The following is a 20,542-nucleotide window of genomic DNA, read 5'->3' as shown; positions in this document are numbered from 1 at the left end:
AACAACCGAGAGGCAAGGACTGTCACTGGCCTGATTTTGCAGATGGAGAAATAGAGGCACGGGGACAGTAAGTAACAGTCCACATCGCAGAGCCAAGATGTGAACCCAGACCACGTGGCTCCAGAATTTGTGCTGGGGCCTACCGTGCTGAAGCACAGCCCTGGGCACAGCGACTCAGGCCACACAGCAAGGGGCACACGCAGAAGCAGCTATGCAGTCACAGGGACAGTCCTGGAGCCACCCACTGGGGACACACACCCCAGAGGCCATGTCAGCGGGCACCCCTCACCCCCAACACCAGCCTGGGCCTCTTCAGGGGGAGATAAGGCAGGCCTCACCTGGATCACACTGCCGTACTTCACGACGTCCCCATGCACCTTCTTGTTCTCCGTGTCATTCTGCTTCTGCTCCATCTGGGCCGCGTGCTGCGCAGACACACAGAGATGGAGGTGGGGTAGAGACCTGCTCCTGGAGGGACGCAGCTCCACCCACACACATGCACGTGCGTGCACACATGTGCACACACACACACACACAGCTCCTGGCACTGCACCCAGTGACTCTCAGGCCATCTAGCCTGTCCCCTCCCACTACTGATGAGCGACTGAGGCTCAGAGCGTGGAAGGCAGCCCGAGGTCGTACAGCATGCAGCCCAGGGAACCGATCCCTCACCCCTGCCCCCCGCCTCCCTCTGGAGGGGGCAGGCCTGCAGGCCTTCGGGCCCCCTATGCCCCTGACACCCCCGGCAGACAACCTAAAGCTGTTCCTCACCAGACACCCCTGCCCCAGCCCAAATGCTGGCAGGTGTGCTTGCTGCCATTGCTTCTTCCTCCACCCCCACTCCTCTGGGACCCTCCCTCCCAAAACTGTGTGTGCTCCCAGCCCACTGCCTCCAGGGAGCCCTCCCTGACTGGCCACATCCACCTCTGATGGGTCCAACTCTGGTGGCCTCGAGGATTTGGTTTACATCCTATTAAGGGCAACTTTTTACACACTTCTGTCCCATTAGACTGGAAGCTGCCTGAGGACAGGCTCTGTCTCCTCCATCAGACTGGCACTCCCTGGCAGCACTAGCCCCTCTGCCCCTTTCTTCTCCTCAGTCCCATTACCCAGGACTCGAGACTGAGCCTGGGTGAGGGTGGCTGCTGGGAGCCCTGCCATGTACCATGTGGATTTCCAGACCTACGGCGTGTGGCTGTGACCACGTGCGGGTCTGAGGATGTGCCTGTGCACGTGTGAACGCCCTACGCACAGGCCAGACGCCCAGTTCAGCCTCGGCCCGTGTCGGCAGCAGGAAGGAAGCCCGTGACAGCCCCCAGCCCGGGAAGAAAGATGGGGTTATTTATACCAGAGCTCTGGCGGCCCACCCCGGCCCCCTCTTTCCAGTCCAGTTCACAGCTATCGGGCAGCCCACCCTTCCCCCATTTTACACACACCTCCTCAGGGCAGGGGGCCAGGGGCAGGGGACACAGGGAAGCAAGGTCTGCATGACAGGGGGTGGGGCACCAGGCCCAAGGGAGGGGCTCAGAAACAGGCTGCAAAGTCGCTGACCACAACCAAATCTTCCCACTCTCTTTTCCATGGGGCCTGGGCTTGGGGCCCTGAGCTCTGTCCAGAGGACTGCCCAGGATGTGAACCACTGCCCCTGAGGCCTGTGAGCAACCACTAGGCCCTAGCACCATGTGTCCAGGGAACCCAAGGGGGTCAGAGACCCAGGGGCCATCTAGGCCCTACTGCAAACTCGCAGGATGACCATGGACAGCCCAGTCCCCTCTAAGGGCCCCAGGCTCCAACTCTATAAAATGAGGGGACAGGTTAAGACTAATTCTCAAATTGGGTTCCCAGGAGCCACTATCTCCAGGAGCCACTGGTAACTCCATGTACAGTTGTACAGGTTGTTCACTGCACCATGGTGTTGAGCTGAAGGGCTGGATGGGAGCTGAAATCCAGTTCACATTCCACTCACTGAGCATGTGCCCTGGTATACAGACTGCTGTGCCAGCCTGGAGAAAGGGGCACCTCTAATTGACACAAAGGGGTCATATAGACAAGTGGGTCACTGGGAGGGCACTCTACTCCCTCACCTCACCTCATTCACAGCAACGCTCACCAATCTCTAGCATAGTGGGATTTTGAAACCACTGGACTCAGACGCGGGGCCCCTGTTGGCTCTGACAAGCAGTGGCCCTGTGTGTGCGCCCAGGGTCCAGATGCACACACAGGTGCACACCTGTGCGCACGCACCTGCAACTTCTGCAGCAGCACCACGTCGGCGATCTTCTCCTTGTCCTGCTTGGTCTGCTTGGCCTTCCAGTACTGTTTCTGGGCCGAGTAGCGGTTCATGGGACACACTTTGAAGAGGCAGTCTGCACAGGGCGGGCAAGGAGAGGGAGACCGGTTCACGTGGGAAAACCCAGCCTGCAGCCCTGCCCCCAGATCCCACCTCCGCTCTCCCCATCCCTCCCATCCTCCTGCCCCACCTGGGGTAGAGAGGTCGTGGTTGGAAGGACCCCATAGAACCTGGCACATCCTGGATTGAGTAGAAGGGAGAGTCCCAGAAGCAGGTTTAAGAGCAGGATGGCACCTGGGAGGCAGACACGTGCCCCCACAGGAGATCTATCAGAGGCTCTGGGCTCCCACCCCTACGCGTGTCTGTGCCCAGCTTCTGTGGACACTGGCGGCTGACAGCTCACACCTGCATCCTTCGCTGGACGACTGCCATCTTGCCCACAGACGCCTGAGCAATTACGTCCCCCCGCCCCTTCCTGAGGGCAGCCCACATCCAGCGGCTGACGCAGGCCCATAACAAACAGCCCAGCCTCGGGGAGACTGTCTGCGGTGCCCGTCATGCCCCAGCTCCCTGTGGGCTCAGGCTGAGGCTTCTCTCCCCTGAAACCACATCCTTGCTCAGCTCTTCCCCCACCCTCTGTGAGCGAGGCTCCCTCACGCTCTTCCCCTGAGAGCTCGCCTTAGTAATCTCCCCATCCTGGGCTCTGCTTCTAGGGAACTTGACCTAAGACAGGGCCAATCAAAATTCCAGAAACAGGATCACTATTATAATTTTTATTTTGGAAAGCAGACAAAACACCTATGATTTTCATAAGCCCAAACTCCAGAAAGGGTGTCAGATTTTTCTACTTATCAAAAGGAGGCACAAGTTGGAAAATCCTATTCCAAAGTGTGGGAGGGGATCGAGGATTCTGGGTCGCGGTGAAATGCTGGGCCTGTTTGACAAGAGCATGGGCCATGCTGTGAGGCAATGAGGTCCCTGGCACAGGAGGCAATCACACCCTGGGCAAGGGGGTGGGCTCATGGCCGCTAAGATCCTCTAATGCAGCAGGGCCATGCTCCACGATTGCCCAGTCCTCCAGCAGCACGGAACACAGGAAAAAGATGGTTGTGCTGGGGACCCGGAGGGGGGCTGCTGGGCCCCTCCTAAAAGCAAAACTGGCAGAGGCCCCCGGTGCCATCAGGAAGAGAAACTGAGTGACTCAAATTTCAGAGGAGAGAGCACTTCCTTGACGGGAGGGAAAAAATGGCAATTCCACGTGCAAATGGAGCGGCCAAGGGCTGCCCTGCCTTGCCCACCCTGGCACCACCAGTATGAGTAGGTGTCACTTCTGGAAACAAGCACTCAGTTTGCTGGAAAGATGTGTCTTTACAGGGTTCTGCTCAGCCCTCAAGAAGACGCTGGGGTGTCACCCCCTCCAGGAAGTCCTCCCGCTTCTTCTGGCTCCCCCAGGTCCCCTGGTCACCACATCGATCTCACTGCCTTGTTAGAGGCCACTGGTTCCCAGTGGGAGTGGAGGGAGTGGGGCCACACCAGAGCGTGTTTTGGAAATAGTGGCAGCGATTTGGTTGTCCCAATGACTGAGGTCACGGCTGACATTTAGTGGGCAGAACAGGGACGGTGGACGCCTGCACCATAAAGACTGCTGCAGACATCCTGCCGCACGCTCACAGGTGGACACCCACAGGCAGTGCTCTGGGCCCCGGAGGGGCAGGCAGAAACACAGAGTACTTTTGCCTGGTTTTAGCAAACACCGATTTTTCCAGAAATGCAACTCCGATCTAAACTGAGGGAATGTGTGCTGTGCTTTGTGTTCAAACTTTACACGAGATCTTTGCTCTTTCAGAAAATGCACTGCTCATGGCCGTGCCGAGTGCCTGCACCGTGGCTGCTGTGTTTGTGAGTCAGCGCCAATCTGACTTCTCCTTTATTGTGCCCGACAGTCACTTCTAAAATATATGTTCCTCTATTATCAATGGCTTTCCTTTTCTTTCTCTTTTTTGTCACGCTTAGAGCATTATAACTGCCTTGCTCCCTCTCCCTGGCTCCAGGCTCCCTCAGACCCTGGCCCTGGCTCCCCCCATTTTATGTTATGTAAATATGGACACAGACCGACTGTAGTATTTTTGAATCCCACTTCATACTATTAAAGGGGGCTCGGGGTCTGACAGCTGATCTGCTCATTTTTTGCCACCCTCACCAGACTCTGAGGGGCAGGCGGGCAAGGCTGAGTGGAGCGCGTCACTATGTCCCCAGCCCCCAGCTCGGGGCTCAGCGAATGTCTGCCAGATGAACACATGAATCTAGAAATGACTCCCTCACACGTGATGAGATGGGGCCTGAATTTAGCTTTGAAGGAAGGAAGGGGATGAGGCACTGCCAGCAGAGGGAAGGGCAAGAGAGAGGAGGAGGAGGCAGTGACACTGTCACGCGTCGGGTCTGGCGAGCCGAGCCGGGAGGGGGACAGGAGCACAGTCGGGCCGAGTCGGAGTGAGCCTGGAGCCAGGGGAGGGCAGCGAGGCCAGGAGACCACAGGCCTTGGTGTCCGTGAACTCCTTGGTCTCCCCACAGCCCATCCCCCACTCCACTCCCAATCCAGAGAGAACAGGAGGAAAGAGATATGCTACCCCAGGTTGCCCTAGAGCAGAGGTTCTCAAGCTCTCCTGACCTGACCCACCTAGGAAATATGTTTTTGGATCACTATTCCATGAAACAATACGGGGACTTCCTATCCCTGGGAGAGTGGGCGGGCGCCGGGTCTGCCAGGGCTGAGAACCACGGTCACAATCCGTTCTGGACCAACCCAACCAGAAAACAACTAAAACAACTGGATCTCCAAATGTGTATTATTTTAAGACTTAAAGAACTGACAGACAATGAGGAATCATCCGGCCAGCATAGATCAAAAGGAAAACCAGGGAGCTATAGAAACACCCAGGCGACTTTCACCCTGAGGGTATCTGCTGATTCCAAAAGAGTCAACTTTTATGTGGACAGCTTCACCAGGTGACAGGGGCTGAAATCCAAGCCCAGGCCCATGGAAGGTGGGAAGTGTACAGGAGAGCTTCCCTCAATAAGCTGGGACCCCAAAGGCCTACACCCCAGGCAAGGGCTGACCCGGAGTAGAACAGCTCCTCGCAGGAACTAGAACCCCCTGGAATCCCCTGGATGGTGCAAGAAACCCCAAACTTGAGCTTGGCTTCAGGTGGTCGTGGACGGGTGGTGGCCCCAGGAGTCTGGTAACAGGATAGGCACATCCTCTCTGGAGGAAGGTGTCTTCCTCCTAGTCCACAGCCACTCATACCAGGTTCTTCAAATGCAATAACCAGTATACAGTCAAAGACAGCCAGGAACTCTCGGGAACTAGACCCCACGAGAGAACAAACCCACAAAACAGACACTAGAAACGGACGTAAAGAGCTTTCAGACACAGACGTCATCTGTAAAACAGATATGTCCACTCTGCTTAAATCCATAAAAACAGCTTGAGGATCCCTGCAGAGAACAGGAAACTATAAAAAGTGACACCGCAGACTGAAAAAGAACCAAATGGAATTGTTAGAAATAAAAAAGCTTCAATAACCAAATTTAAAACTCATTGAACATATTTAAGAGAACAGACAGGGCTGAAGAAAGAACTAATGAAACAATAACAACCCTCGCTGTGGTTGGTGCACTCTAATTCTACTCTACTCGGTTCTTTAAAGGACGGCTGAGCCCCATTAAAGGGACTTTACAACCCACGAATGGGTCAGAACCCGTGTCTGAAGGGAACACACCGCCCTGAGGCCTCCCAGGGGAGGGATGGAGCTGGGAGCGATCCCCCCTGCTCTCGACTCCTCTATATCTTTCTCGGAAACTTACTACCTGGAACTTGCCAAATTCATCTGTTTCTGTCACATAGATCCTCCCTTAGAGCCTTGCCCAAAATGCATGTCAGAAAATGCTTGTTGAATGAATGATTTGAGCCCTCTAAAATGTCTGTGGTCCACCTCTATGCACATCTCCATGCTGTTACTGTGCTGTGCTCTTTGCCCAAAGGCAGCCCTGTCAGAACCCCAGAAGGGGCCAGAACCTTCTTTCTCACCAAACTGCAGGGCAGAAGGGCAGACAGGAGGAAGGGTGGAAGGGTAGCCAGGAGACTAGGCCCACAAGAGAGCAGTAGCAGCAAAGGCCAAGAGAAAGTCTGGGCCCAGGGGGGTTTCCTACAGTAGAGACTGTGTGTGCTGGGGGGCACGTACCTGCGGGTGAGGACACAGGGCTTGTGAGGCTGCAGACAAGAAGATACTCATTTAGTAAATAAAGTCAAGTGACAGTCCCTGAAACTGACTAAGGTGTGTAACACCCCAAAAGCCACTGCCACCGCACAGAATCATCAGGGGTGGGGGGAGCTTTAAAAAATACAAACTCCCAAGTCCCCCATAGATCTTGGCAGGTCTGGGGTGATGCCTGGGAATATGCATTTGTAAAGGGACACCCCACCCCACCCCAACCCCTGTGACCCCAAATGGTTCTGCTGCTCACCCAAGGTTGAAAAGGACCGTGTGGAGGATCGGAGACAAGAACAGAGCACAGGGAATAAAGTTATACCCTTGCAATAATGCATAAGCACTGTATAAATAATGTAAACATCTTTTTCAATTTTTTTCAACATTTAGACTCAACTATAGAACAAAACACCAAAGACTCCGTTGTGGTTACAGAAGAGAATGTGAAGCGTATTAAGTCTTGACGATGTGAAACTAAATGTGCATGCGGCAGCAGTGGGAGGGAGACGGGGGCAGGGCACTGGAGGAGTTGACAGAATGAGAAATAAAGGTGTATCTCGGGTTTATGAAGGTGGTAATGGAACATCTACAAGAAGGACAGGATGCTGTGGGGAGGGCGGGAGGAGAGAAAGCGGAGGAGCGGGCCAAGGGAGCTACATTCTCAAGGAATAAGCAAAACCTTTGCAGACTCGGAGGTAGCTAGCAGAAGAAACAATGAAAAGAGTTCACTGGGATTGCTTTCTCATGTTACACTGCTGGAGGAGGTGCGAGATGGTCCCACCCCAGTGGGGAGCAAGTGGCAGTCCTGATCAGAGGCACAGACGCTCCACCCTTCGACTCAGTGATCTCACCTTGGTCATTCATTCTGAGAGCACACCTGCATTCGTACAAAATGACGAGGGACAGGGTCTTCACTGCAGCATGTTAAGAATGATGAAGATGAGAAAGAGCCCAAGGGTCCATCAGAGGGGACTGGTTAAATAAATTACAACAGAGCCACATAATGGAATGCTCTGAGGCTGTAAGAGTGAGAGTCAGAAATTATGACACACGCTACTACACGGGTAAACCTTGAAGCCATTACGCTAAGTGAAATAAGCCAGTCACAAAAGGACAGAGACTGTATGATTCCACTAACAGGAGGGACTTAGAACAGTCAAATTCATAGAAATGGAAAGTAGAATGGTGGTTGCCAGGGGTGGGGGGAGGAGGGATGGGGCGCTGTTGTTTTAACGGGTATAGAGTTTCAGTTTTACAAGAAAGAAAAAAGTTCTGTGGATGGATGGTGGTGATGGCTGCACAATGACAAGAATGCGCTTAATGCCACTGAACTGTACACTTCCAAATGGTTAAGGCGGGGGGCGGGGGGCCGGCCCAGTGGCGTAGCGGTTGGGTTCACGTGCTCCACTTCGGCTGCCTGGGGTTCGTGGGTTCGGATCCCAGGCGCGAACCTACGCACCACTTGTCAAGCCATGCTGTGGCGGCGTCCCATATAAAGTAGAGGAAGATGGGCACAGATGTTAGCCCAGGGCCAATCTTCCTCGGCAAAAAGAAGAGGATCGGCATTGGATGTTAGCTCAGGGCTAATCTTCCTCAAAAAAAAAAAAATACTAAAATGGTTAAGATGGTAAACTCTATGTTATGGATATTTACCACAATTAAAAAATAAGTAAATATTTTTTAAATCCTTAAAACTATGTAATTTGTAGGAACACTATTTTCACATAGTTGTCCAAGATATGGAACAAAAATGAGTTCTTAAATGAAAAAAAAAAAAACAGAAGGAAAGTTCAAGATTTCTATATACTAATATGAAAAGATGTGTAAGAGGATCTATCCATAGTAAGATTTATAAAGTAAAAACAGCAAAGAACAGAATGGTTTATACAGAATGCTAGCTTTATGTAAGGAAAAGGGGAAAAATCTGAATATACGTCTGTATTTGCATAAAGGAATTTGGAGGATGCATAAGAAACTAAAGAAAGGGGTGACCTGAAGGGACACTACTGGTGGGGGCCAGCAGGAGCAGACTCTCAATATGTATTTCTACAAGGTTTTGATGTTTGAACCATATGAGTGAATTACCTAGTTAGATTTTCTATGTGGTTGCCCCTGGAGATGGGGACAGGAGGTGAGTGTGGGTGAGGTGGGGGCACCATTGCTGTCATCTTGATCCTGGAGCATGTATTTGTATTACTTTTATAAAAAGAATAAGAATAAAATTTTAAGTGGCCGATAAACATGAAAAGATGCTCCATCTCACTAGTAGTCCGAGGAACGCAAATCAAAACCACAGGGAGATGCCACGTCACACGCAGTGGGCTGGAAGAAATCTACGTGGGACAAAACCAAGGGTGGCAAGGATGGGGGTGGAGCGAGGGGGCCGCACCCACGGTCTGTCGGGCGTGAGCACGCACAGCCCCTCCAGGAAGGCGCAGAAAAGCTTCCTCCCCCCAGGATGCCCCCTCCTCGGAACACACGCAAGAAACCCTTGCACACGCGCCCAAGGAGACGTGCACAGGAATGCTCGCTGTGGCATGGCTGGCAAGTGCCAAAAACTGGAAACGAGCTACATGTCCCTCACCAGGAGAACCGATAAATGGATGGCGGTTTACTCACCCAATGGAATATCACATAGCAACTAAACAGATGAACTACAGCCACACGTGTCAATGTGGATACATCTCAAAAACAGTGCAGAATGAAAAGAGTGCAGAAAAATTTGTACAGAAGGCTACTGTTACCATACAGGGTTGTAAAAATGGAAAATAATACCCTATATGGACATATCCCTATGTATTAATAGCAAACACATAAAAACAGGCCCCTGAATGACACACACCAATTTCTGACGAGTGTTTACCTCTGGAGAGAGAGGGAGGGGAAAGGGATGGGGGGGCCCGAAGATGCAGGGGGCTTTGGCCACAGGCATAAGATGGTATCTCTTTAAAAATGAAAAGATCTGAAATAAACACGGCAAAAAGGATTTGACAGAATTCAGTAGTAGGTACATGGGTGTGTGTTATTTTTCTCTGTACTTTTGTGTGGAGTTGAAGTATGTCTTAATAATAATAAAAATAACAATAAACTGGGCTTGCAAGATGGACGGGTAGAGCAGAGGCGTAAGGCTGAGGGGCGGGCACCCGGTCAGCCGTGCAAACACAGAGAGGCCACCTCATCAGCCCCCTCCCCGGCACCTGCCCCCCACCAGTCTAGGGGGGTAAATGACCCCTACACATTTTCCCAGGGTGGCTGTAGCTGGGGATGTGAGCTCTGAGCTTCCCTGAGGAAGACTGGGAGGTGAGAGCTAGCTGCCCGAGTCCTGCACTGGGTCTCCCGGTGCCCCAGCGGCAGGGAGGAGAAAGACAAAGGGCACGGGGGAGGGAACATGCCCAGACCCTGGGCCCGGTCAGGGAGTGGGACTCAGAGCAGCCATAACCCAAGACCCCCACAGCAAAGCAGAGGTCAGGGAGGCTGGGCCAGCATGGGGTGCCCTGCACATTGGGGCGGCAGCAGCTGGGGCCTCCTGGGACCCTGCAGACTCTGGAAAGAATTCCCTGAGCATGTCGGGGCTTGGGATGGCCTCCGAAGATAGCTGGAGCTGAAACCACAAACAAGGAGCCAATTGGGCCTATGGAGGCAAGTCGGGGGCTCCACGGGGCTTTGCCAGCCCAGCCTGGGGGCCTCCAGGGTCAGCAGGTGAAGGGGGGCTCAGCAGGGAACTGGCAGCGGGCTGTGGGGCGAGAGAGGGAGAGACCACAGCTCCCAGCAACAACCGGGCCACCCCAGGATGGCGGGGCAGCGTTTGTGGGGCCTCAGGACACATCCCTCTGACAGCCTCTAGCCAACTTCTAAAATGCCTGCCTTGGCCCCCACGCCCTTGCTGGGACCCCCCTCCAGGGCCGGGGTGCCTGCAGCAAAGACACGGAACAACAAGAGCCAGGAGCCCGGGTTTGAGGCCAAGCTGCACCCTTCTCTCCTCTAGACTTCAGTCTCCAAACTGAAGAGGCTGGAGGCTGTGTCTCTCCTCCCAAGTTCTAATGCTCCAACTTATAGCCGCCAGCCACAGGGCCGCACGGAGACCTGGATCTGTCCCAGGAGATGGACTATACTCAGGTCCAAATAGGGCCACAGGGAGTCCAGAGGGGCCTCTGCCTGACTCACCAGGACACCACAGGCCAGGACCCAGGGCGAAGAGGGCAGGAGGAGGCCGGAGGCCGAGTCTACTCTTCCACCTCTCTGAGCTGGCTGGGCCCAGTGAGGCCAGGGGGACCACAGGGCAGCCCCCGGGTCCTGGGGTGGGGCCCGCTCACAGGCTCCGGGAAAAGGGAGAGGGAGAGGGAGAGAAAGAAGGGAGTGGGAGGGAGGGATGGGGGAGGAGGGCGAGAAGTCAAAGGAGCACTTGTTCTGCTAAGTGGCTTTTTTATTGTCAAAAATTGGCCACAGACTCTGTCCACTGGAACTCTAGGGTAATTCTTCCTCTGTCACACCCATCTGTCACTGTCTGTCACACCACAAAGCAGACTGCACACACCTCAACACACGCACACACCTTCCTCTTGCAGCCCCAGTCCCCTCTCTGTCCTGGCACAGCCCACCCTTGGGACCCTCACCACTGTCTCCCTTACTAAGTTCCTCCCAAGAATTCACCTAAATCCCTCAGCTACAGCAGAAATCCACCCCCTCCGTCAGCAGCTTCAGAGCTCTCCTACTTCTGGCTCCAGGAGAGGCCCAGGCCCCATCAGTACCCACTGCCAACCTTCAGGACCCAGGGGCAGGTATGGTCAGAGCTGTGCCTCCAAGCAGGGGGCCTGCACGAGCACCCTGAAACCCCCAGAGCCTGGGCCCAGTGCCTTTAAGGCTGGGCTCAATCGGGGACTCTTGGTGGGTCACATCAATGGGACCTGGAGCAGCCAGGCCTGAGAGAGGGGGCAGGGGCAGGAGGAAGCCCGAAGGGGCCCGATGCATGCATTACTCCTCAGATGGGTACCGGGCACCACTACGGGGCAGACACTGCAAAGACAGCCTGAAACCCCTGCCCAGGGGGAGCTGGCATTCTGTCAGGGAAGACAGAGGATAAACAAACAAATAATTAAAATACGTGGAGTATGTCAGATCTTTGAATGGAGAAAAAGGATGCAGGGAGGGGAGATGGGCGGGCGATTTTCTTTTGGGTGGTCAGAGAATGCCCCACTGAGGATATAAGACCTGAAGCCATTAAGAGCCCGAGCCATGTGGATATTGGAGTAAGAACCTTCCAGGCAGAGGGAACGGCAAGTGCAAAGGTGCAGAGGCAGAGTGTGGGTGACAAACAGGAGGATCAGCAGGGAAGTCTGTGTGGCTGGAGAGAACAGGAGAGGGGCAGCGGGGCCAGATGGTGTCAAGCAGGGGGTCCATGGCGGGGAGGAAAGTCCAGCGCCAGAGGTGCTTCCACACATCCAGACATGTCCCAACCTAAGACCCCCAGGCAAAGACCCCACTCAGAGGCCGTGATGGAAGCAGGAGCAGAACAGTAGACATGGCGCCCCTCTGCGGGCTGGGAGGACCCCTCTCTATCTCCACGCTCCAACGGATGGGCAAGGCCCCCGCAGACAGACAGCCAAGGATGCCGCAAGATTATCTTAAATCCTTTTCCCCTCCCAGCATCCCTCTCCAGGACAATCCCAGCTAATCTCTCCAAGAGGAGCAGCCACGTGGGCAGACGAGGTGGCAGCAGCCACCGGCTGGCGTGTTCCTGCCTGCTCCGGCCCTGCCCACCACGCCCAGGATCCGTCTGTCTGACTGTCTGTCTCAGCCTCACAGGTAACGACAACAATAACACCTTGCCCCGGCTGGGCACGGTGACAGCAGGATATCATTTAATTCTCACGAGGGCCCCCAGGCCTGCGAGGCGGGGCCGAAGAGCCCACTGACCACAGAGGACACAGAGGCCCCGAGGGGGAAGGCACTTGCCCAGGGTCACAGAGCAGAGCCAGGTCTGGGCTCCATACGCTCCCCTAGGGCAGGAGTCGTCCACACTGCACGGGCTGAGGACACAACCGAGGTCAGGAGAAGGGACCTGGAGCCCATCGGCTCCAATCCCCTCACCACAGATGACAGCGCAGCACAGAAGGGCGCTCACCCTGGGCCTCCCAACGCCTGGGGAAATTCTCTTTTCCATCCCTGTTCCCACAGAAAACACCCAGTCACGCAGACAAAGAAAGCCTTATGGCTGGTAGGGAGTTCGGGGGAGAACAGACCCCTCCCCCGCCAGAGGTGGGTGTGCCCCTGAGAAGTGGGGCGTGGCCCCCGGAAAACACAGGGAAAGGTCGTAGGTGCCTGGATGGCGGCAGATGGGGATTCCGGATAGCAGTGTGAGAGCTGCAGGGCGCCTGGTCTAACCCGGCACTGGGCCTGGATGGGGTGGGGTGAGTCCAGTCTCAGGTCCAGGACACAGCAGCCCAGGAGGGCAGTTGGCGGGTGAGCAGAGGTCTTACCTCGGAACTTCTTAGGGGGGTTCTCCAGGTCCCCGGCCGCAGGCTCCACCACACAGCGGTCATCCACCAGCCTGGGAACAAGGCAGCTTGGTCAGCGGGAGAGCAGAGACCCATCTCCCCACAGCATCCCTCCCCTGGGGCAGTGGATTCCTGAACACCGGGGAGGCCTCCAGAGAAACCTCTCCACCACCGTCAAAGCCCCCACCACCAAGTCTTTCCCTTTCCTGGCACCACTGTTAAAAGGCAAGGTCTCTTAGGGCGGGGGTGGGGGAGCCCCCAGGAAGGGCACAGACACACCCAGCCCACCCCCAACCCCATAGCCGGAGCTGGAACTGTCCTGGGGGAGTCTGCTGTCAGTCTGGGGGAGTCTGCTGTCAGTCTGGGCTGTCACACATGGCAGATGTAACTCCTGTCACGGCCCTGAGACCTTGCTGCCCAGACCTGAGAGGACAGCAGGCAATGGAGGAGGGAGAGAGAAACAGACCAAAAGAAACAGAGACAAAGTCAGAGAGACACAGAGAGGGAGGGAGAGCAAGTTAGAGCAAGGGAGGGAGGGAGAGACAGAGAGGCAGAAAGACAGTCAGAAAGATAAATAGGATAAGAAACAGGCAGAGAGAGACCAGAGACAGACAGACAGATGAGAGAAGCTTATGAGACACCAAACTAGGGGGACAGGCCTTTGGGTCTCAAAGACAGGACAATGAACTTTGTGCCTTCCCAACCTCAGTCAGGGCCCACTGCACACCCTCCTCTTTGGCCTACCCTAGGGCCTGAAATTCCCCCTTACAACCATGGCTGGGGTTAATCCTGAATCTCTGGAGGACATCCACCCATGCATCCATCCACCCACCCACCCATCCATCCACCCATCCATCTACCCACCCATCCATCCATCCACCATCCACCCATTCATCCATCCACCTGCCCATCCATCCATCCATCCACCATCTACCCATCCATCCATCCATCCACCTATCCATCCCTCCATCCATCCCTCCATCCATCCATCCATCCATCCATCATCCATCCACCCATCCATCCATCCACTCACTCATCCATCCACCCATCCACTTATTCATCCATCCACCCACACATCAATCCATCATCCATCCACCCACCCATCCACCTATTCATTCCTGCATTTAAAATTCTCTAATGGGCGGCCCCATGGCTTAGCGGTTAAGTGCACGCGCTCCGCTGCTGGCAGCCCGGGGTTCAGATCCCGGGCGCGCACCAAGGCACTGCTTCTCTGGCCACGCTGAGGCCGCGTCCCACATACAGCAACTAGAAGGATGTGCAGCTATGACATACAACTATCTACTGGGGCTTTGGGGGGAAAAATAAATAAAAATAAAATTATAAAATTCTCTAATACCACCCCAGCCTCTAGGAAAAGTGATGATGATAACCCACCATTTCAGAGGCCAACTCCATCTCAGCACTTCACAACTGTTGCCTCTGAATTCTCACCAACTTCTCCCCAAGAGGCTAGTCATTGCCGCCATTTTACAGCAGAATAAACTAGGTTTGAAGGTTAAATAATTTACCTGAAGTCACAGAGCTGACTTCCAAAGCCTCCTTTTGCTCCTCCCTTCCTTGGATGGGCTAACAAGGCCTTTTGTGACATGACCTCCACCCTCTCCTCAGTTAGCCTCACATGTTCCTTGCCCCAGTCATGCTAAACCTCCAGTTGATCCCAAGGTCCCTGGAGCTCTCATCTCTATAGACGTGGTCCTGGCAGCCTGCAATGCCCTTCATGCTCAACTTCCCCTGGCTACTCTCCAAGCCCCAGGCCTAACAGACTATTCCACCCTCAGCCTCTCTCTCCCACTCCTTGGCCAGTGCCCTCCCTCCCTCTGGACCTCCCTCCCCTGTGTTCCCACAGCACCTGGTCCTGACCTCTCCAGCTGCCATGTCTCCCTCTACTTTGACCACCTGCCATGTCTACACCGTGAGTTCCTGGAGGCCAGGAACCTGTGTTTTTCCCTTTGGAATCACCAGCACTTTGCACAGTGAGATCCATCGTAATAATAATAGAAAGAAGGATTTTGTTTCTAATGTCTTCATATCTTGTTATCTAATTTTCTACATCTACTTTGTTATTATTTCCATTTTGGAGGCAGGGAAACCAGAGTACAGAGAGATTAAACAGTGTGGCCAGGGACACACAGCCAACAAGTAGCAGAGCTGGGCTTTGAAGCCAGGCCATGCAGCGTCAGAACGGGTGCTGTGTGGGACATCACAACGATGGCGAGGGGAGAGGGCGGCTTGCTCTGCAAGGTGGCTCTCCGTCTCGCTCCCGGTCTCCCTCCCCCTCCTCGGCCTCCAGCACTGGCTCAGTCCTTGGCCCCCTTCCTTTCTCCATCTGCACGCAGGCCCGAGGGCACCTCGGCCACACTCATGGGTTCAGAGCACCACTTGTACACTCACGATGACTCCACATCCACCTCCGCCCTTCTTCCTCCCCTAGACTCCAGGCTCACACATCTCTCTGCCTACTCCGCCTCTCCCCTTGGGTGGCCACCACCCCCAACTCGGCCTGTTCAAAATGGAGCTCCCGGTCCTTCCACCTGAATGGGCTCCCCTTGAAGTCTTAGTCGATGGCAATTCCATCCTTGCAATTGCCTGGGCCAAAAACCTTGGACCAATCCTGGGCTTCCCTCTTCCACTCACCCCTCACACCTAATCTGTGAGCCCCACCTTTAAGATATGTGCGGAATGTGACCTCTTCTCATCACTGCCACCAACCCCCAGTCCAGGCCCCTCCGGCTCTCACCTGGACGTGAGGAACTGCCTCCTCCTTGGTCTCCTGATGTCCCCCCTCCCCCTGCACAGCCTGTTCCCCACACAGCAGCAGAGCAATCCCTTTAAAAGGTAAGTCAAATCAGGTCAGTCCTTTGCTCAGAACACTCCAGAACCACCCATCGCAGAGTACAAGAGGAGAACACACAATGGCCTGAAAGACCCTACACGATCCCCCTCACCTCTCTGACCTCATCTCCTCCCCCAGCCCCTCGCCCACTCTGCTCCAGCCCACAGCCCTCCTCCAGGCTCCTGGAACCTTCCAGGACCTTGGGCACTGGCTCTTCCCTCTCCCTGGAACCCTCTGTCTCCAGACACCCTCCCGGCTCCCTCTGTCACCTCCTTCAGATATTGGCTCAAACAACGCATTCCCTGGACACCCTCCCTCCCAAACCATTTAAAATTGTAAACGGCTCTTTCCCACACTCCTGGTCCTCCTCCTGCCTCATTTTTCTCCACAGCACGTATCACACCTGGCCTGCTAGATGTTTTACTTACTTATTTTGGTTACTATCCCCCACCTGGGATGGAAGACCCATGAGGACAGGGATGTGTTTGTTCTGCTCCCTGCTGTATCCCAGCATCTAGACCACTGCCTGGCGCAGAGCGGGCACACACTGCGTGAATTAATTCCTTTTCCTAGCTGCTGAGGAAAATACACAAGAAGCAAAAGATAAGGTCCCTGCTTCAGGGGAGTTTAAAATCTCATTGGGAAGACAAGTCACATACTCAGAAGAGCTAATGATATGAAGAATATGCATTGGTGCCAACTGGTGGTACCCGCTGTGGATTTTGTCCTAATTCACGGAAGGGAGAGGTCAGAGCTTGGCCAATCAGAGCAGGTGTGAAAGAAGAGGCAGGAGCTGTGCAGAGTTTTGAATATTCATAGAATTTCCTGTAAGACATTAGTGAATCAGACGAGCTGGTTGTCTCTTAGCAAAGCTCCAAGGGGAGAGGATACAGGATGGGTAAGTTTTGGGAGAGGAGGGAGAAAGCGTGGGCCAGGGCCTGGGACCTGGCATTGCCGGGGGTGCTGGACAGCCACAGGGCATCCTCGAAGTCAGTGCAGCTGAGAGGAGGCTGCGGTGACCCCCCACAACCCCCATCTTGACCAGTGCACAAGGCCTGTGGAGGCCGCCTCCTCAGAGACTCCCTGTCTGAGGGAAAACCCATCCTCACCCTGACCCCTCCACACCTCCCCTGGGAACTCCTCGTCTGGGTCACAAGTGCAGGAAAAACACATGCAGATTCAGATGCCTGGCATGTTTTTCCTAATCCCCCTGGCACAAATCTGCCTGGTCATTATGTGGATGTCCATCTGTCCCCACCCACTCTGCCACAGCTTCTGAAGCCCTGCCGTCTCAACTCAGCCCCTCCCCAGTGCCCAGTGGTCTACAAAGCAGGCACACTTTGGGAGTGCAAGCTGAAGCCACTTTGAGAACGGGAGAGACTGGTCAGGAGGGGAGCACGGCCTCCCAGAGAATATCAAACAAGGCTGGGAAGGAGAACATCCCAGGCCTGCAGCGCAGAAGGGACAGGTACGGTCTGTAGGAGGGACCAGAACAGAGAAACATGCCACGCGGGAGGGTGGAAACAGCAGGGGGGCTTCCCAGAGGTATCAGGAACACACAGTCGTAGATGGGTCTCTCAGGGGTTCTCCCAGCTCTACCTTCCACACCCTCCGTCCTCCAAGTGTGGGGCCCTGACCAGCAGAATGAACATCGCCTGGAAGCTCGGGGCTACATTCTGTACCCTCTCCCCAAGAACCTCTAAGGGGTGGCACCTTGCCCTCATCTTTTTATTTCCTGTCTGGTGCTTAGGGCAGCTCCCCACCTAGCCTGTAGGAAAAGAAGGCGGACATGGGCAAGATGTTTAGAGTCCCAAGTGTCCCCAAGTGCCCCCGCAAACGCCTCCCCTCCATTCCTCCGCACCTACTCATTAGGACTGAGGCACCCCACAAAGGTGCCAGCGGGCAGGAGGGCGTGGGAGGGGTGCCGCGCGAAGCCATTAAGAGATTAGCAGGAAAGCCCTTATCAGATGGGCTGCGGGGAGACCTGAGGCCAGAGGGAGGCCGGAAGGCCAGGGCACTAGACAGGTAAGCTTTTACGGAGGGGAGCGTCACAGGGCGAGGCCGGGACTTCCGTTTCGGGCAGACCCAGGTGTGGGGGCGGCAAAGCGGGCGTGGGTAGCCGAGCGCCCCGGGCCCCGGCCCCGCCTCCCAGACTCCGCCCCCGCGCGCTCTCGGCCGCCCGGCCCCGCCCCCTGTGCGGCCGAGCGAAACTCGCCGCCCCACGTGCAGCCGTCGCCGCCGACGGAGGGCGAGCGCGGCCTCGCCCCGGCCTGCCGCGGACTGCGAGCCGCTGCCAGGACGTTGGGCCCTGGCCAGGCGCGCCCGGTGGCGGGACGGGTGACGGGCGGCCTGCGCCCGCGCTTTCCTCCCCTCCCGGGCTGCCCCGCCCCACCTGGTGACACCCACGTCCAGGGCCGTAGCCCCCCCACTCTCCTTCTTGGCGTGGGAGACATCTGTGTTTATTAAACTAGCCCCGCACAGGTGCCCGGCTTCGAGTGCGCACCTGGCGCTGTAACCAGAGCCGAGCTCTCCAGAGGGAGGTGGCCTGGTCGCTTCACCCTCCCTCTCGGGAGCTCCGGCGTCTCCGCCGAAGGTCCGGGGAAGGACCCAAGGTCCAGGAAAGGGCCTACTCACACCTCCGCCAGCCCACTGATCTCGCCGTCCCCTTCCACGCCTTTGCACACGCAGCAGCCCTGTCGGATATCGGAGTCCCGCCGTCTTCAAGCTCCTGCAGAGTTCCCTGCCCATTCCCCCCACAGGCATCGCCCCTCATCTCAGGGCCGGTGGGACCCCAGCCAAGATCACATTAGAAAAACCGACGCTCCAATGTGCGGAACACGTTTTAATCTATAAATCGCTTTCACATCCAATACCGTATTCCTTTCTTACCACAGTCCAGTGTGAGGTTCACAGAGTACAAGGGGCCACCTGGGCCACTTAAACAACCCAGGCCTCATCCATTCAACACCACCTTACTCAGTCCATTATGCAGTCGATTATGCACTGGTGTGGCCCCCACCCTCAGGAAGCTCTTGCCCACCATGCTGAGTGCCCTGAGGACAGCAGCCATGTCTTCCAGCAGTGCATCCCCCCACACCCCCAGCTCCCCTACCCCCACAGGGCTGAGGACAGTCCCTGCTGTGAGCCTTCCATCCACTGGGAGGCACGAGACCAGTTTGAGCCTGCACTGTGTGGGCCTAGTAGGGCATCAGCAGAGTGGGCAGGGGATGGGGGTATGGGGACGAGGTAAGGCCTGTGGGAAGGGCTGCCCTGGACCCTGAAGAGGAGCTGGTTGACAACTCTGCTCTAGAAGGGTGGAGGAGGGTGCTGTCCCTGAAATGCCCGTGGGGTCTGCAGCCCAGGAGGACCTTGGTCTGAAGGAAGACGAAAAGGCAGACGCATCGAGGGACCTGCCCAGGGTGGACTCTGAGATCCAGGTGGAAGCCACAGAAAAGGCAGTGGGGCGGGTCAGTGCTGTCTAAAAAGATTAGATAAGGAGGAGGAAGAAGGGAGCTAGAAGTGGGACAGGGGACTAGCAGAGGAGCCTGAATCAAAGCCTGCACCTACCAGCTTGGCCACCTTCACAGCCTCGGGAGGAGGAGTCACAGACTGGGGAAATGCCAGAGGGACCCTAGACAGCCCCTCCCCCATCCAGCTGTGGAACGGAGGTGTGTGGGTGGGGGGAACTGACTAGCTCAGATCACACAACAAGTTATAGGAACACCCAGTTCCAGACCCCAGGTCTCCTGACTCCCAGCCCAGGGCACTGGCCCCCACCCCACACATCTAGGCCAGACCCAAGGAAGCCACTCCCAATGCAGGCTCTGTCAGATGCTGGGACTGGCTGGTGTTGGAGGGGGGCCTTGGAGTCCCCTTCTCCAGACACCCAAAGTCACACCCACCAGGTGGGAGTGGGGAGGGATGCTGGGAGAGGAACCCAGGTTCCCCTGGCTCATCAGAGAAAAGCATTCACTTCTGCATCCCTGCAGAAACCTCCACTTACGTAACCTCTACTTATCTCTCCTCACTGAGGATCCACCTGCGCCACCCGAGGCGCCAGTATATAGAATTTAAAACAAGCATGGCTCAGCCCTTCAGCGAGCTTAAGTCGAGAAAGGACAGGAAGCACACACTCAGAGAACCAGAGAGTCTCTCCACTGAGGAATGGAGGTAGCAAAAATGACAAAACTTGGGCCAACAGAAATAAAGGTCCCTGGCTAGTGTGCAAGCCTGCAGGATGCTGCCTCTGCCCACAGGCCTGGGTTCCTTGGCTCTCAGGATTGGCGGGCTCCAGTAAGTGCTGGGGTCTCAACAGTGCTCCCGGGAGCACGGGAAGACAGATCTGTTAGGACAAGGGGAAGAGGGACAGGAGGCAGGAGAGACGAGGGAAATCTGAGAAGAGAAAGAGAAGAGGCGCAACCAGGGGCCGCGAGCCCGCCCTTGCCTTACACACTGGCCTGGCTGGGCCCAGGCCTCTCTCCTGCTCTCCATAACTGGGGACTGGACCCAGCCTGTCCTACTTGACGTAATAACTGAGGCTCCCGGAGCGTCAGCAGGGCAGGCCCTGGGGCCCAGCCCGCCCGGCTCCAGACCCGCAGAGCCCTCTGGGAAACAGCAGCAAAAAGCAGCTCTGACG

The 20,542-nt window shown here is 55.7% G+C and overlaps 1 protein-coding gene across 2 annotated transcripts in view; it reads right to left on the bottom strand.

The window, feature by feature from the left end:
• ITPR3 (inositol 1,4,5-trisphosphate receptor type 3) overlaps positions 1-20,542 on the bottom strand; it is a 66,124-nt gene that overhangs the window by 38,433 nt on the left and 7,149 nt on the right. For both annotated transcript variants that reach the window (XR_015554099.1, XM_004424259.3), the window contains exons 2-4: positions 13,035-13,105; positions 2,245-2,366; positions 339-425 (exon numbers count right to left, since the gene is read on the bottom strand). Coding sequence is in view for 1 of the 2 variants with exons in the window: in XM_004424259.3 (XP_004424316.1) it covers positions 339-425; positions 2,245-2,366; positions 13,035-13,105 (280 nt within the window). In the remaining variant the exon portion in view is untranslated. The remainder of the gene's footprint in view (positions 1-338; positions 426-2,244; positions 2,367-13,034; positions 13,106-20,542) is intronic.

This window comes from Ceratotherium simum, chromosome 13, assembly GCF_057802395.1.
Source record: "Ceratotherium simum simum isolate JZ-2026a chromosome 13, ASM5780239v1, whole genome shotgun sequence".
Taxonomy (NCBI): domain Eukaryota; kingdom Metazoa; phylum Chordata; class Mammalia; order Perissodactyla; family Rhinocerotidae; genus Ceratotherium; species Ceratotherium simum.
This window is presented reverse-complemented; position numbering and strand designations above follow the sequence as displayed.